At 40.6% G+C, this 17,172-nt stretch overlaps 1 protein-coding gene across 1 annotated transcript in view; it reads left to right on the top strand.

Moving 5' to 3' along the window:
* The window catches only part of CRACR2A (calcium release activated channel regulator 2A), a 186,599-nt gene that overhangs the window by 111,133 nt on the left and 58,294 nt on the right, over window positions 1–17,172 (top strand). Inside the window, exons 9-10 of the mRNA XM_069101435.1 lie at window positions 7,253–7,324; window positions 14,870–14,915. Coding sequence (XP_068957536.1) covers window positions 7,253–7,324; window positions 14,870–14,915 — 118 coding nt within the window. The remainder of the gene's footprint in view (window positions 1–7,252; window positions 7,325–14,869; window positions 14,916–17,172) is intronic.

Raw genomic sequence — 17,172 nt, 5'->3', positions numbered from 1 at the left:
GAAGTCTGATTTTTTTTCTTTTTCTTTTATGGGATAGTTCCAGCACCTTATTATAAAAATCTGAGTTGATATTATATAATACTAAACATATATTTTATGCATTTCTGAGTTTCTAAACTTCTTGTATCATCTTGCTGGCTTTCACATGTCATCTGCAGCTTTTGCAAAACTCCCCCCAAATTCCCACTTAATTTCTCACTCTGACCCATGAAATATTGAAGCTGAGATGGGGAAAGTCACAGGGTGAAAGGGATAACTCCATTGTTAAAACTTTACCAGCTCACCCCTGGCCATAGCTCAAGGCAGTATGAAAAGCTGGAAAGAGATTAGAATGAGAGTCAGAAGAAGGTAGGAAGTTATAGCCCTAGCTTTGCTGTGGGAGTTCTGAATTCCTAACATGTAATCTTAGATTTGGAAAGCAGGTCTTTGCCTTTATACAAAAGGGGCAGTATGGTGGGTTGTAGCGGCAAGCACCCCAGCGTCCCCAGGGTGTCTGCCAATACAGGTTCTTGGATCTGCTTTGTTAAAGGAAAGCAACTCAAAATGGGTTAACAAGCCTACTTTAATCAGTCAAACATATATCGTTTACCTAGTTCAGGGGAAAAAGGTCGGCACCCTGAACTTCAGAGTATACAGACAGAATTATCAAGACAAAGAAACAGATCAAGTAGACAGTTTCCAAATTGTCCAACCATTACATCCATACCAAATCAACATCTGGGTTTCAACATCTGGGTTTTTCAAAGCTGGGGGGGGGGCTCTCAACAACGGCTTCCCAGAATCCAGATCAAATCACAGAACACTTCTCAAAGTGAGCCCCAAAACAAAGCTACACATCAGGGCTTATATAGCCTTCTCCTGGCTCAGAGAATGTAATAACCTTATTGACTCACTGGCCAATCAAGAAGTATCTACTGAAAAACAAGCCTCCCACCCCAGGCTCCAGGTGCACTTTAGCCTAGGGCAGGGAAGATCTTTAAAATTTACATTCCCATTACATGGGTAAAATGAGCATTGGATTCAGAGTCAGGAGAATCCTGGTTCTCCTAGGACCGTCTCTGCTACTAATTAGCTCTGTGACTTTAGACAAATTATTTTACCTCCTCTGGCCTCAGTGTCCTCATCTGTAAAATGTCCCTTCTTCCTCTTTCCATGGTTCTGAAATCTAAATTTATGACCCAAAAAGCCTTCTCCCAACCCCCACTCTCCTTACTCACTTGCAGCTTCTAAAGCCAAGCATGAGCAGCTTTCCAAAGTACTGCTGCTGTGAACAGCTGTAAGATTCTTATCACATAGTATAGTGAATTCTCTATTTATTCAGTAGTAAACTAAAGCAAAATATTCACAGAAACCAAAGTATAGCATTCAAAATGTTATAAAATATCAACTTATCACTAAAGTGGCCACATAGTTTTCACCAAAGTGGCCACTGTAGTTTTAAACAAAAGATATCATTCAGTAAGTCCTTAACTCAATCATCCTTAAGGAGAAAACCTCCTTAAGGGACACAAAGTACAAAGGTCAAAGTTCTCCACCCCTAGGCCACATTGTTTTAATCTCTCAGTCAAAAAGTCTTCATTCTTCTTGATTGGAGATTAGTTTCCTTAACTCAATCATCCTTAAGAGGTACAAGGTACAGAATACAAAGTTCTCCTACTGCTCATTAGTCCTCATTAAGTACCCAAGGAAAAGTCTTTTCATCTTGACTTCCAAGCTGGCTCTCAGATTCCATGGTTCTTCCATGGTCCCAGCTTTTGCCTGAATTTACCCAACTGTCACCTGGATTCAAACGTAGGCAGCTCTCAGCTCCTTATCCAGCTCCTCATCCAGTTCCCATTCCACATCGAAGCTCACCATGTCTAGTCCACCTCAAGTCCTTCACAGTTTCTGTTTCTGGGTAGACAAAGCTTAACAGAGCCAAAACAATATTCATACACAGGTGCTAAGTACTTGTTTGCTTGTCAATACACAGCTTAAGAAAGAAGGGTCACCCCTGTGCATTGGTGACTGAAGGCAGGGAGATGAGTTAAGGCCCTGTTATAATGGTTTAGGTAGGAAATAAAGAGGGCCTGTATTAGGATAGTGTAATGTGACTAGAGGGGAGGAGACATGTGAGACATACATGTGTTACTTCTTTATTCTTTTGTAAACTCCTCAGATCAGAGACTTGCTTCCTCAGTGTTTAGCTCAGTGCTTAATTCATGTAGTCAAAGCTATGATTTTTCCAGTAGCGGTGTATAGCTACGAAAGGTGGATGACAGGGAAAGCTGGGCATCACAGAATTGATGCTTTCAAATTGTGGTGCTGGAGAAGATTTTTGAGAGTCCCTTGTATAGTGAGGAGAGAGATTAAATCAGTCATTACTTAAATAAATTAATTCAGACTATTCACTGGAAGGTCAAATCCTGAAGCTGAAGCTTAAATACTTTGGCCACATAATGAGAAGATGGGACACAATGGAAAAGACCTGATGTTGGGAAAGACTGAAGGCAAAAGGAAAAGAGGATGGCAGAGGAGGAGATGGATAAATGGTACCATGGAAACAATGAACATGAACTTGGCTAGACTTTGGGAGATGGTGGAGGACAGAAGGGCCTAGAGTGCTGTGGTCCATGAAGTCATGAAGAGTTGCACATAACTGAATGAACAATATCAACTAGCTCAGAGTAGTTTAATGTCTGTTGAACTGAATAGTAGAAAAAATATTGTATCTGGAAGATAGAAAGACCTGTGTTTGAGTCTGGGCTCTGCCACTGATAAACTCTTTTGAGCCAACAGTTTCACTTTCCTAATATCACCTTCCTTATCTATAGAATGGGCACAATGAACTAGATAAGCTCTGAGGTCCTCCTAGTTCTAATATTTTGTAGAAGAGATCTAAGCAGGGGTTGATACTCCAGTGAAGCCATCTTGGCATCAATACTTATTCACCTAAGATGGGGAAAAATAAAAACAGAAGAAGCAGCCCCAGACCTACAATCAGATTCACTTAGGAAAAGTCATGGTGATGGGGGTGAGGGACAGGATGAGATAACCTTTTCCCTGCTTATCCTGGGATTTCTCAGAGCTACATGATGCTAGCTGGAGGGTCAAAGCAAGAGAGAGCCAGGAGTGGACCGTTTTTTAAAGATTTCCTGAATCATTTGCTTTTCCTGTTCAATAGTTCACAAGGGGATCATCTTAAAGTGATAGAACCCTCTGCACATGGCAGGCCAGAAGCAGGAAGGTGGCTCTGTACAACTCCTGGTGACAAGTAACCCTTGGATTACAAAGACAGAAATGCCACAGACCCTGCCCTCAGGAAGCTTAAAGCTAAACCATATATACATACATATATACATATATATATATGAAAAAAAAATCTAAGAGAGACAGCTTCAGAGCCCATCTAATTCAACCCAAACCCCCCAAAAATCCTCTCTACAAGATACCTGACGAGTGTTCATTTGATTATTTACATCATTTCAGGGGCAACTGGGTGACCAAGGGGATAGAGTTCCAGGCCTGGAGTCAGGAAGACCTACATTCAAATCCCACCTCAGACTTACTAGCTGTGTGACTTTGGCAAGTCATTTAACCTCTCATTACCTCAGTTTCCTCATCTAAAAAATGGGGATAATGGGAATAATAGCATCTACTTCCCAGGGTTATTGTGAGGATCAATTGAGACAGTATTTTGTAAAGTATTTAGCACAGTTGCTGGCACTATAAAATGTTAGCTATTACCATTATTGAAACAAATAAATAAGAAAGGAAACATATAAGTCTCTCTTGACTCTCAGTCACTAATTATCTTGGAGGCAGCCCAGGTCCCAGGAAAAACATCAAGAGATCCCTATGCCCTTAGACTTCATGGGGAGTACCCAGAAGACCCAAGTCTATTCCCTGCAGTCTCATCATATTGATTGAGGAACTCATCAAATTGTGTTGCCTGGTCATCCCTATTTATATACACTCAGATCAAGAAAATTCTCAGAGAGATATAATGACTGGTTAATGTCACATAGCAGACATGGGACAAGATTCAATGTAATTCCCACCGAATTATAATATCTGACAATAAAGATAATTTGTGAAAGTAGAAGTTGGTATCAGAGAGTGAGAAATCTCTCTCCTCCTTTTTCTTCCTCTTCCCTTCTATAGATCTTGTCATTTATATTTAAGAGCTCATAAATGGATGACCTCGGGGCGGCCAGGTAGCACAGCAAGTAAGAGCACCGGCTCCAGTGTTGAGAAGACCTGGAGATCGAATCCCGGGCTCAGAAGCTTAGCACCCACCCAGAAACACCTGGCCGTGTAACCTTGAGCAAGTTACTTAACCCCAATTGCTTAGGGGCGGCCAGGTGGCTCAGCGAGTAAGAGCACTGGTTCCAGTGTTGGGACGACCTGGAGATCCAATCCCGGGCTCAGACCCTCAGCACCACACCCAGAAATAACTGGCCGTGTAACCTTGAGCAAGTTACTTAACCCCAATTGCTTAAAAAAAAATAAATGGATGACCTCTTCCTTTTTGGTTATTTATTTAGCTATTCCAGCAGACATCTTCAGCATCACAGTTTTCACTAATGAAAGTCAGTTTCCTTTTTTCCTTTTTATTTTTCATATTTTCAAGTTGAAAAATTGTCTTGGTGCCTGCCAATGGGCCACAGACCATCGGGTAATGAGGGAGCAGGCAGGTGTATAGACAGACTCCTTTTGGGGGAGCCTATGCTTACAGTTTCTGCTGAACTACTTTTCATTCCCTTTCTAGAATATTGTGCTCCAGGCAGAACCTCTTTGGGGAGAAGGGATTCAGGAGGGGGCAAAGAAGAGTTGGGAAGGAGTCAGAAGGAAAGGTGGAGGGTGAAAGTCGGAAGGGCTAGAGCAGCCTGCCTGAACACCATACGTATTGGAGTAGAATCCTCAAGACGGGCAGGTATCTGGGGACTCAGTTTGGATAATGGAAAATATATTGCATTCTGCTCAAGATAAAATTAAATATCATGGTAATAAAACATTTGGAATTTCCAGCTCTGCAGGATACAGGGAGATTTTGTTACATAATTAGGATTGTCTGAGGTGAGCTAGAATTTGATTTGTTTGCTGTTGCCCATCAACTCTGTAATTATTGCATAATTATAGAGGGGAATTCTGGAGGGATTATGGGAGGGAATGAAGGAGGGAGAGAGACTGACTCCATGTAGACCACCAAAGGAATCAAGTTATTATCAGCTTGGTAGGGAATCTCCTATGTCTACTTTCACAGATTTCTCCCCTTTCCATCACTTTCTCCTTCTGATACCACATGTTTCCTTACTGTTGTCCTACTATGGCCTTACAGCAGAGAAGGTGAGGGACCTTCTTCTGCACCATCCACACTACCTGGGTGGGGAGTCTTACATGCTGTATTTATGTTAATGAATGAATAAAAGGCATGTTTTAATCACTCACAAGACACAAAGCACTGTGCTAAGTGTGTGTCATCCACCCCTCCCCCCCCCCAGCTCTCAAGGAATTCACACTTAAAAGAGGGCAGACAACACATATGGGAGGTTTTCGGTACAAATCTCATGGTCCCAGAGTACAGGGGCCAAGCAGAGGGTGATACATCCTCTTTAATGTCACTTCCACTAATAAAATTACATCTGTCTCTTATCTTGAACCACTGACGGTAGCAAGCACTTTGGTGGTGAGAACTTTCTTCTCTTCATTTTCAGTAGATAGAGTAGCTCTAACTGCAGTATCCACAGAAGCCAATGACAGAGCGCATCTCCATATCTCCTAGACACATACAGGAACTATATGAATACAATTATAAAACACTCTTTGTGGTAATAAAGGCTGACCCAAATAATTGAGAAAATATTGATTGCTCGTAGGTAGGCCAAGCCAAAACAATAAAAATTATAATACTATCTAAATTAATTTGCTTATTCGCTTCCACACCAATTAAACTATAAAAGGATTACTTTGTAAAACTAGAAAAAAATAGCAAAATTCACGTTAGAACAAAAAGTAGGAAAGAAGGGGACCTATCAGTGCCACATCTCAAAATACACTACAAAACGGTCATCATTAGATGGTTTGTTGCTGCTTATAAAATAGAGGTTGATTAGTGGAACAGATTAGGAACACAATATTCAAAAGCAAGTGAACACTGTAACCTAATGTTCTTTAAAACCAAAGATCCCAGAAACTAGGATAAAGGCTCACCATTGAACAAAAAGTGCTGAGAAAAATGGAAAGCAGAGTCTGTCAGAAATGAGGTTTAGATCAACACCTTACATCATATAGCAAGATAAATTCCAGATGGATCGATGACTTAGATATAAAAGGTCACATCATAAACAGATTAAAGAGCCAATGAAAAAAAATTGTGGTTTGGATCTGTGAATAGGGAGAGAATTAATGACCAAACAAGGGATTAAGGGGATTGCGAAAGATAAAATGGGCACTTTCGGTTACATAAAATTTAAAAGTTTTTGATAGAAAAACAAATTCATCTAAGATTAGAATGGGAAAATAGTTAACTAGGGAAACTTTTTGTGACAAAAATTTTTAATGAAAGAGAAAAATAAATCATACTTCCCACCTCCACAATGAGAAGATGGAAGCATTTTCTCCATTCTAACCTAGGACTAAGCTCAACAAGCATTTTGAAATATCTTTTATGTGCTAGGCATAATGCCAGCTATTGGAAATACAAAGGCAATTATTGAAAGATGACTTAGTGAAGAACTGCATAAGCATTTAGTCAAAAAATAAAGAGAGAGAAGGAGGAGGAGGAGGAGGGGGAGGTGAGCAAAGAGGAAGAGGAAATGGAGGAGGAAGAGAATGAAGAAAAGGAGAAGGAAGAGGAGAAGAAGAAAAGAAGAAGAAAGAACTACTACTACTACTACTACTATTACTATTACTACTACTACTACTACTACCACCACTACCACTACCACTATTCTTGAGGAAAGGGAGATCAGACTAGAGATTGATATGCATACCCTTGGTCCCCAAGAAGGTTGAGCAACCCCATCAGACTAGAACAGAGTTCACTTTAGAACTTAGAAACAAAGATATTTTTAGCAAACTCCTAAATGGGTTTAGAGCATCTCTTTCCCTTGCTCAAATCCCATCTATCATCTGTCATGGTACATTATGCATTGTGTTCACATTTCTGATTCCTTTGGGATGGGCTCATATGTAAGTCTGACTTCTTCACTGTACCCACCTTCATTTTACCTATAGTGGCTCACAAACTCTGTGGTTTCCTATTTCCCAGGGAAGTATACCGCGTGACAGAAAATTTGCAGAGAGAAAAAACAATACTTTTGAAACAGCTAGATTTCATAAGGTAAGTCTATAATTGGTGTTCACAATACTGTATTCTAGACAACTCAGTTTGGAAGTACCATTCCAAAGTTACTTAATGTCCTAAAATCACAGAAACATAGTATGGGGTTTTTTCCTCATTTCATTTTTTCTCAATAACATGTAAAAAAATTAACATTCATTTTATAAAGTTCTGAGTCCCAAATTCTCTCCTTCCCTTCCCCCCTCTTTGAGAAGGCAGGCAGTTTGATATAGATTATTCATGTGCAGTCATACAAAATATATTTCATCATTAGCAAAAGAAAACAGATTAAAAAAAAACAAAGTTAAAAAAGCTATGCTTTGATCTGCATTCAGACTCCATCAGTTTTTTTCTCTGGAGGTGGATAACATTTTTCATCATAAGTCCTTCAGAATTGTCTTGGATAATTGTATTGCTAAGAATAGCTAAGCCATTCACAGCCTATCAGTGCACAATATTGCTATTTGTACACAGTATATTACACTTTGCATCAACTCATATAAGTCTTTCCAGGTTTTTCTGAGAACATCTTGCTCATTATTATTTTAACACAACAGTATTCTATCATAATCACATGTCTTGTTTATTCATTCCCCAACTGGTGGGTATCCCCTCAATTTTCAATTCTTTGTCCCCAGAAAAGAGCTGCTGTAGATCTTTTTATACATATAAGTCCTTTTCCTTTTTAAATCTCTTTTGAGATACAGACCTAGCAGTAATATTGCTAGGTCAAAGGGTATGCAGACTCATAATATTTCTTCATAGTATTTAGTATCTTCTTCTGTTTAGTCATATCTTTAGCCTCAGTTCTTTATTTCAGATTTAGTGCCTGGCCCCATTTTCTCCCACACTCTTGGATGGGATGAAGCTCCATTTGGTCCTGATCTTGCTTCCCTGGCTTTCTGCTTCTGGCTTCCACTTTTCCTTAGTATGTTTATGTGTAGAACCCTGGAGGGTTTCAATATCCCCAGATTCAGAGCTCTATGGCTGACTTTCCCTGATCAGAGTAGTAGGAGGTTTTGCGAACTTCTTTGATCATGAATTCTCCTATATGTCTCCTGGGATTTCCCCTGATCTGAGTGCTGTTGCATTCAACTCCTTTTCCCTTGGGGTTTCCAAGTTAGAGAGAGCACTTTTGCTTCTGTGTCCCTTGGGGCTCTTGGGGCCCTGTTGGTCAAGGCTCTGTAGATATTGACCCCTGGGGTTTTTTCGGGTAAGGGCAATGCTGTGAAGTTCCCATGCTGGGGGTTTCTGGCCTATTCACCTGTGCTCATGCTGGCTTTTTTGGCAAGACCCATCTTCCAGCATCTGTAGCTTCTGATTATTTTGCTGTTGCTGTTGTTCTGTGTTAGACTGAATGAGTGTATTGGGTTTTCTCGGGGGCTTTTTGGCCATTGTTTCATCTGGGGCTCCTTTTAGATCATTGCTGGAATAAAAGTGGGAGAGTTAGATTCCTTTGTACCTTTCATTAGGACATCGTATTTTGAATTCATCTTTATGGTTTAACTATGAAATCTTTTACTTGAAAGCATAATTAGGCAGTGGCATCTAGTGTCTGAAGTGGTCTGAATTTTAAGCATGTGTTAAATATAATGCACTTCAAATTTGTACCACTCAATATATGATTCAAGGCAGTCTCAACAAGAAGTGGATATTAAAGTGAAAAGGCCAGGTTTTAGCAAAATTTGTGAGGGTAAAGGGGAGAGGGAGAGAAGGCAGTGGTAAGTATCCACAACAACTTATTACTTGGAAAACCTCTGATTAAAACTGAAACAGAACAAGATGTACAAGGACATCACTTTTGAGCTGTGTGTTTTTTGCCTTTGTATTTAGAAGAAATAAGAGGGCCAATTTAGACAAACAGGAAAGCAGGAAGGAATAGAAAACCCTTGAAAAATACTTAGGAGTTTTATTTTTTTAATAGCAGAACATTTACACAGAAGTGTATCACTGGAGCCTTTGCAGAGTTACTGCACAACTGCCAAACTAACCTGGGTTGATTAATTAAAATCAGGAAACTGAGCCATAGAGCAGAGACCTGGAAGGCAGGTGTGGCCACCAAAGCGAGGTCAGCTGCTATTGAGAGAAAGGAAGGAAATGGGCAAAACAGAGGAAACAGAGAAGAGATGGGAGGCCTCAGAGGGACACTAAGTTGCAAGCATGGAAAGAAGAAGGATGCAAATACTTTCCTAAAAAAGAAGGGTTAATTTTCCAGTGTAGCTTCCCTCTCACTATGCCTTGCCTCCCTTTCTGTGTTTAGCAGCAAGATTTTGACTAATAGGGAGTGACAGAGGAAGCATGGAAGCAGAGGGGATGAGATGTAGCAGCAAGAAGAGGTACCACAGACTAGCAGGACCTGGAGATTAAGATGATATGGGGGGGGGGAGGGGAGACAACTAGGTGGCACAGTGAATAGAGCACTGGCCCTGGAGTCAGGAGGACCTGAGTTCAAATATGACCACAGACACTTAACACTTATAAACTGTGTCACCTTGGGCAAGTCACTTAACCCCAAACCCCCCTCCAAAAAGACAAACAAAAATAAAAAAGGATATGAGACACACATCTTGGTCACTGAAAATTTGAATGGAAAGTCAGAAGAATCAAAGGGAAAAGAGGAAGTGAGATGATAAGTGAGGCCAAAAAAGTTGGTCTGAGTCGGCCCTGCCCTTGGCTTATAACCCCATGGCACAAGCAATGAGCTAGTTTTGTTGAGAAGCAGTTGGAAGTCCATGCCATTGGTAGGATAGGCAATAAAAAGGCATTAAATGTAAGAGCTTCAGCCTGTACCTGGTCCCAAGCACATGTGTTCTCTTGCAAAGAAAAATCTAGTTTTTAATCTAGAGTTCCTAAGTCTTCACATAATGATGGTTCTTTCGCTTGGTCTGAGTCAAACATCATCTAGGAAAGGTACTGAATTATCTCTATGGCTTTATCCACTCAGAGGAGGAGGAGTAACAGGAGAAGAGGAAAAGAGGGTTTGACTAAGAAGCTGAATTGTGCCTTCCCTAGAACTCTTGGCTTTGGAGCATCCTATATGCTCGTTGAAGAAATTTGGGGAACCAAACAACACTGTAGCTATTTTATTATATACTAATTATTGCTTTCATTTTCATATAGCAATATTAAAATACTGCATATAGTAACTGAGCATTCTTTTAGACATAATTTTATTTTATTTTGCTTTTTGGAGGGCACTTGGGGTTAAGTGACTTGCCCAAGGTCACATGGCTAGTTTTTTTTTGTGTTCAGTGTCTGAGTCTACATTTGAACTCAGGTCCTCCTGATCCAGGGCCAGTGCTCTATTCACTGCACCACCTAGCCGCTCCAACTAACCGAACATTCTTGTCCATTCCTGTGGCAATACGTGCTTTCAAAGAAATGATCCACTATAACTCCGCTAACTGCATAGACAGGATATATTTCCTTTAATTAATTATGTTTAGCTTCCTGAGACCCACCACAGATTCCAAGTCTAGTATGCAAAACCAGAAACTCCCAATAGTTCTCAAAAGCAAATTTTTAAAAATAAAATGATAGGAAACAAAGCATAGAAGATTAGGATATTAATTAGCCTATAGAACTACTTTTAGTAGTTATTAATTAGTAGTTTAGTAATTAGTGGATTATTAAAAGGCAAATTTCTGGGGCTTAGCCAGTTTTAGAAAGGTAAATTTTTTTGCTTTTATTTTTTTTTTGGAGGGGCAATTGGGGTTAAGTGACTTGCCCAAAGTCACATGGCTGGTAAGTGTTAAGTGTCTGAGGCCGGATTTGAACTCAGGTCCTCCTGACTCCAGGGCTGGTGCTCTATTCACTGTGCCACCTAGTCACCCTGAAAGGGAAACTATTAATAGACAGTGAATTGATTATCAAAAACTACAAAAGCAAATAATACAAACCTTAGTTTTTTCAAGTTAGCAATACCTAGTCTAATCATAGGCCTTTGTGGTCATGTCAAACTCTAGAAACACAATGGAATAAGACAGGATTGTAGTTCTCATTCCAGACCACATCACCTGCACACTAACCATCAACCTCTACCTCCTTATCTTCTCCCACAACAACTTTGAACTCTGACTGTGATCACCCTGGATTCTGATGACTTTGACCTTTACTTTCCTAAAATCTTTGTGCTCCATCCCTCTATTTTCTAGCTGCCCTTTCAGGGGTAGGAATGAAGAGCTTCAATCCCAGTCCCTTGTCAGGCTCTAGATTTGAAGACCTTCTTGACCCAGAACCTACTGCTTCAGTAGAAACACAACCTATTTTTCCCTGTTTCAACAAACTCAGAAAGACAAAAATGGCTCAGCACTTTATCCTTATTAAGAGTCTAGGAACAAGACTTCTGAGGGCCAGGACTCAGCCCAGTACTAGAACCATAGATACCAGGTGCTGGTGAGAGCCAAGTGCATACTCTACTTGTAGGAAATCTTCTGGGTTCGTGTCATTCCTTCCTTTAATGGACTGAGGCAAAGTTATTTGCACTGACCATGAGCTCTGTCAGGTCCTTGGGGACCCAAGCAGCAGGCCCGTGATCAAGTCTCCCTGCTCCTTGTGTCCTGTTCTCCTAGGTGTTTGGAGAGAGAACAAGCTGACGCGATCCTTCCTTATTACATAGCCCTGGAGGATGGGGGTCCTACTCAACTGTTCTATGACTAACAAACTCCTACCTCTTCCCTTTTTACCTGTGATTCAGACATCAAGTGATGAAGCAAAAACCCAATACCTTCTCTTACCTTCACTCCCCATCTTCTTCTCTCAACCCACCTGTATTCTGCATGATCCTTTATGGACTGAGAGAAGACAAGACAGCTCTGAGAAGACTGAGAGCAGAAAGGAGAAGGGTAGAGGTTGTTCTGCTTCCATCTTGCCCTCTGGAACCCCTTCTCTTTCATTAAGAATTTCCCACTTTACCCTAGACCTCTCATGTGTTTTCCATCTTTTTGTACTCAGAAACCTGGCTTCCCCTGAAAGACACTGTATCTATGGTCAATCTCTCATGTACAAGGCACCGTTTCTCTCATTCCTCTAACAATATGGGTCAGGAAGAGAACAAGACATACTCTTAGCTCCCCACTTGGATGCTCTCAGCCTAGTTCTGCATCACTTAGAAGTCAATTCTTGTTTGTGGTTCATTCTAGTTCACCCAAGTTGTGAACTTGTTGTCTTTGGCTTCTAGTACTCTCCATTCACTTCTCAAAGAGTTTAGTACCTGGATCACAATCTTCTCTCCCCTAAAGCCCTGCTCTCATACTTGGGGATCCAGTTGCCACATAGCCTGCCAATTCACTAGTCTTCTGAACTTCCATCATTTATAAGCTTCTCCTTAAGTTATCTACCTACAAGCATGGTCACATTTTAGATCTTACCCATAACTGTATTACACTCATGATTATGAACTCTGTAGTTCTTCCCTCTGGTCATGATATCCTGTCCTTCTATCTATCCCTATGCTTCACCTCACCTTTTTAAGAACCTCCAGCTACTCTACTTTCCCCTCTTATGCCAATCCCGTTACCTCTTCTCTGACTTCAGTTTCTTCCCTTTACAATCTTGACTCCATATTTGTTCCAACCATCCACTATCCTCTACTCATGAATCCCTGTCATAAATATACACCATCTTCTACCATTCAACCCCCATCATATTGTCCTTTTACTAGAAATGCCTCATATAACCCAAGGTTATACACTTCTCTCCCTTTGCTGCTGATTAAACCTGAAGAACATTCCATAACTATGTCAACCACCTCTACGACAAACTTATATTATTTACTCTCAACTGACACCTCATTGCTGCATTACAATCTTTTTATTCTTCCTAGTTTGACTCTTTTTTTCCCCACACCTTGTGAAATTGCCTTGCCTTCTCAGACCCTCTAACCTACTCCTTTCCCTCATCAGAGGAACTTTCCTTTTACTTCTCTGAAAAAATTGAGGTTATCCACCATCCATTATAGGTCATCCTCTACGTTATTCCTCAAAATCCCTGTATATCATCCCTATCCTGTTCTCCTTTGTTCTAATATCCAAAAGAGAAATGACCCCTTTCCCTTGCCAAGACCAGCACCTATAATTGCCCTTCATTCCAAGCCCTCCCATCTTTTTTCTAGGAGCTTATCCTTTTGCCAATTTGCATTCATTTTCATTCTTTCTCCCTCACCCTCAGTTTCTCTCTTTTCTCCTCTCCTCCCCTTCCTTTCCTCTTCCCCTCTCTTCTTTTCCTCTCTCTCCCACCCCCATCTCCACTCCCTTCAGATTTTCTTACCAACTAATAACTCTCCTGTTGCTACAAACATGCCCAGGTCTCCCCATACTTTAAGACCTTCATTTAATCCTGATTATCCCCTTAGTTAATCATTTTCTTATGTCTCTTCTTTTTAATTGTAATGTCGTCTCCTTCCTAAAATTACCTTCTATTTTCTCTGTCTTCCATGCTGTAGCGGCAAGCACCCCAAGCGTCCTCAGAGTTTGCAGCTACCACAGGTTCTTGGATCTGCTTTGTTAAAGGAAAGCAACTCAAAATGAGTTAACAAGCTTACTTTAATCAGTCAGACATATATCTTTACCTTGTTCAGGAGAAAAGGTCAGCACCCTGAACCTCAAAGTATACAGGCATAATTATCAAGACAGAAACATCAAGTAGACAGATTTCCAAACTGTCCAACCATTACATCCATACCCAGTCAACATCTGGGTTTCCACATTCTGGGTTTTTCAAAGTCGGGGGACTCTCAACAACAGCTTCCCAGAATTCAGATCAAATCACAGAACACTTCTCAAAGTGAGTCCCAAAACAAAGCTACACATCAGGACTTATATAGCCTTCTCCTGGCTCAGAGAATGTAACAACCTTATTGACCCACTGGCCAATCAAAAAGTATCTACTGAAAAACAAGCCTCCCTCCCCAGGCTTCTGGTGCACTTTAGCCTAGGGGCAGGGAAGATCTTTAAAATTTACATTCTTATTACACATGCAATGGTCATCGACTGTCTTTTTTTGCATGTATATCCCCCAGCATCTAGCACAGTATAAAAGTTTGTTGAGTTCAGCTTCTCCCTCAGATCACTGCCAGCTGGGGAAATCAATCCCTAGTAAGAATTCTCAAAATTCTCAAAAACCTATGGTAATTCTGATAATCACCTGGAAGAGAAGAAATTTGTCAAGGGAATACAGGGAATATTTAGTAATTTTTTTCTTTCTTGTAAAAGAAAATATCTTTTCTTTCTGTTTCTCTTTTCAAAGCTTAGTAAATTCTAGCATTTATTTACCTTCATACTGACTATGGGAAACAAAAATGTTTACTGAAGGTCAAGGGACGTGAGAATAAAAAAAAATTAGTAATCCCTAATCTCACCCACCCCTACTCCTTCTGTCTTACAAGAAGGACCACAAGTAAGACATCCTATAGCCCACAGTCCCCAGAAGAAGAGATCCTACAGTCTCTTGCCTTCTCTATCTCTCAGGGCCCAACAGGATAAGTCCAGTGAATGAGTTTCATACATGACGATTTCTCCTTGCTTCATTTCCCCTTCTGTCTCACAGGGAAAAGAACAAGCATCTACGGGATGAACTGGACATGTGTTTGCAGGTAATAAATCAAGGCCTCCTTCCCCAGGGTATGAATGACAAGGCATTGAGCCATCTAGGAACTGAGTCACATGTCCTAAGATAACTCCAAATCCTGGTGAAGAGAATTGTATTAGATACTTTGGGCTTTATGGGAAGCACTCTATTATAAAAAGGCCAAGCAGCTAACCAACTCTGTGATAATGTGGTCCATAGTCACACATCTGTAAAAAGAACCAGTGATGTTTATCCTGGAGAAGTCTTCAAAAGGCAACATGATCACTGTTTTCAAGTATTTGAAGGACTATCAAGTGGAAGAGTAAGGGATTAGACTCATTCTGCTTGCTACCAGAGGGTGAGATTAATTAAATGTTTACATAAGGGAAAACTTCCGGACAAATGGAGCTATCCAAAAGTGGCACAGGCTGCCTCAGCAATTAGTGCATTCCCCTTAATTAGAAGTCTTCAATCAAAAGCTGAATAACCATCTATTAGGTTTGGTGAAGAGGGCATTGTCAGTCAGGTGCAGTTTGGACTAGATGGACCCTAATATATCCTATGCTTCTATGAGTGTATGTCCCCAAATAGCACAGAGTGTTAAACTGACCCTGATGCCTCCCTTTTTGATCCTAGCTTCTATTCAACTCTCTGTGAAGATGATGCTGGGCATCTGCAGACATGTACCTTAGTGAGGGAAGATAGGAAGGAGGCCTGGGGTAGCTTCAGATAGACTCACTTCCTTACAAGTAGCGAAGTCAGCCCACCTTGCCTTTGTTAGGTGACCTGAGGCGAATCATCATTCAACCTCTTTATTTATGTTCTGCTGTGACATAAAGGAGAATATTCTCCAACCTACTTCCTACTTTACTGGGAGGTCATAAGTCGAGATACTTAGAAGAAAGCACAGGCTCATAGGAGTTAGATCTGGTAGGGGCCTTCGAGATTGTCCAGTCGGGGGGTTCTTAGACATTTTTTTTTCTGTCATGGACTCATTTGGTAGTGTGGTGAAGCCTATGAACCCCCTCTCAGAATCATGTTTTTAAATATAATAAAAAATATAGTTGCTGAAGAAAAAAACAACATAAAAATGCATATGTGTGTGTGTGTGTGTGTGTGTGTGTGTGTGTGTATTTTTTAAAACATCACCAAGTTTACAGCCCACAGGTTAAGAACACATTGACTGTAGGCAGCTAGGTGGCACAGTAGATACAGCACTGGTGCTGGAATCAAGAGGACCTAAGTCAAAAACCCAGCCTCAGACACTTATTAGCTGTGTGACCCTGGGCAAGTCACTTAACTCCTATTGCCTACAAAAGAAAGAGAGAAAGAGGAAGGAAATGAGGGAGGGAAAGAGGGAGGGTGGGAGTGAAGAAGGAAGGAAGAAAAAAGAAAGGAAGGAAAGAAGGAAGGAAGAGAGAAAGGAAGGAAGGAAGGAAGGAAAGAAGGAAAGAAAAAGAGAGAGAGAGAGAGAGAACGAGAGAATAAGAACTTATACAGAGCCAGGATTTAAACTCCTACATTCTAACTTGGAGTCCAGTGTCCTTTACCATCACATTGCCTCTAAAGTCAAGGAAGCAGGTTTAGGCCCTCTTCCATTCCATTTAATAGTTACATGAGTTTGGGCTAGCTTTGTAACTCTTCAGAGCCTCACTTTCCTCATCTGTAAAATGGGAATAGTAGCCTACTTCCTGGGTTGTTGTAAGGATCTGAAGAGATAACATATGTTAAGAGTGCTATTTAAATATGAGCTATTATTATAAAGCAGCTCTGCCTTGAGTCTTGTCCAAGGTGGTTTAATTGCAAGGATCTCAGAATTCTGTTTCTTTTATAAAGTAGACCTACAGCACACTTGTCCCCTTCCAAGCTGTCATTGCCAAGGGTCTGGTATCAACATATTTATGTTCCAGTTGCATAATAAAGGTGCTAATAATTAAATAACAGAGAATTTGTTTTAAAGCTTTAGACTAAAAGTGACCATGATACCCTGTTCCCTCTCCCTGCCTGCTGGACTCAGGATTGCTTAAAAAGGAAAAAGGGATTATGCACTCAAGTGAAGGACCTAGGAAAAAAGTAACTGCTGAATAATTTTTATGCCAAATAATAATTAAAGATTCATTGGGAAGTCATCATATCTTCAGGCACCTGGGAAGCAGCAGCACATCCTCTTCCCCTATTAAACTGTGTTTGGGAAACATAAGGTTAGCTGATTAAGACGAAATTCTTTCTGTGATGTGATTCCGCTTCCTCCCCACCCCCAAGACTTCTGTTAGGGGACATTG

Source organism: Petaurus breviceps, unplaced genomic scaffold, assembly GCF_028583685.1.
Source record: "Petaurus breviceps papuanus isolate PSGF00001 unplaced genomic scaffold, PetGlider_PUasm1.0 470, whole genome shotgun sequence".
In the NCBI taxonomy this organism is placed as follows: Eukaryota; Metazoa; Chordata; class Mammalia; order Diprotodontia; family Petauridae; genus Petaurus; species Petaurus breviceps.
This window is presented reverse-complemented; position numbering and strand designations above follow the sequence as displayed.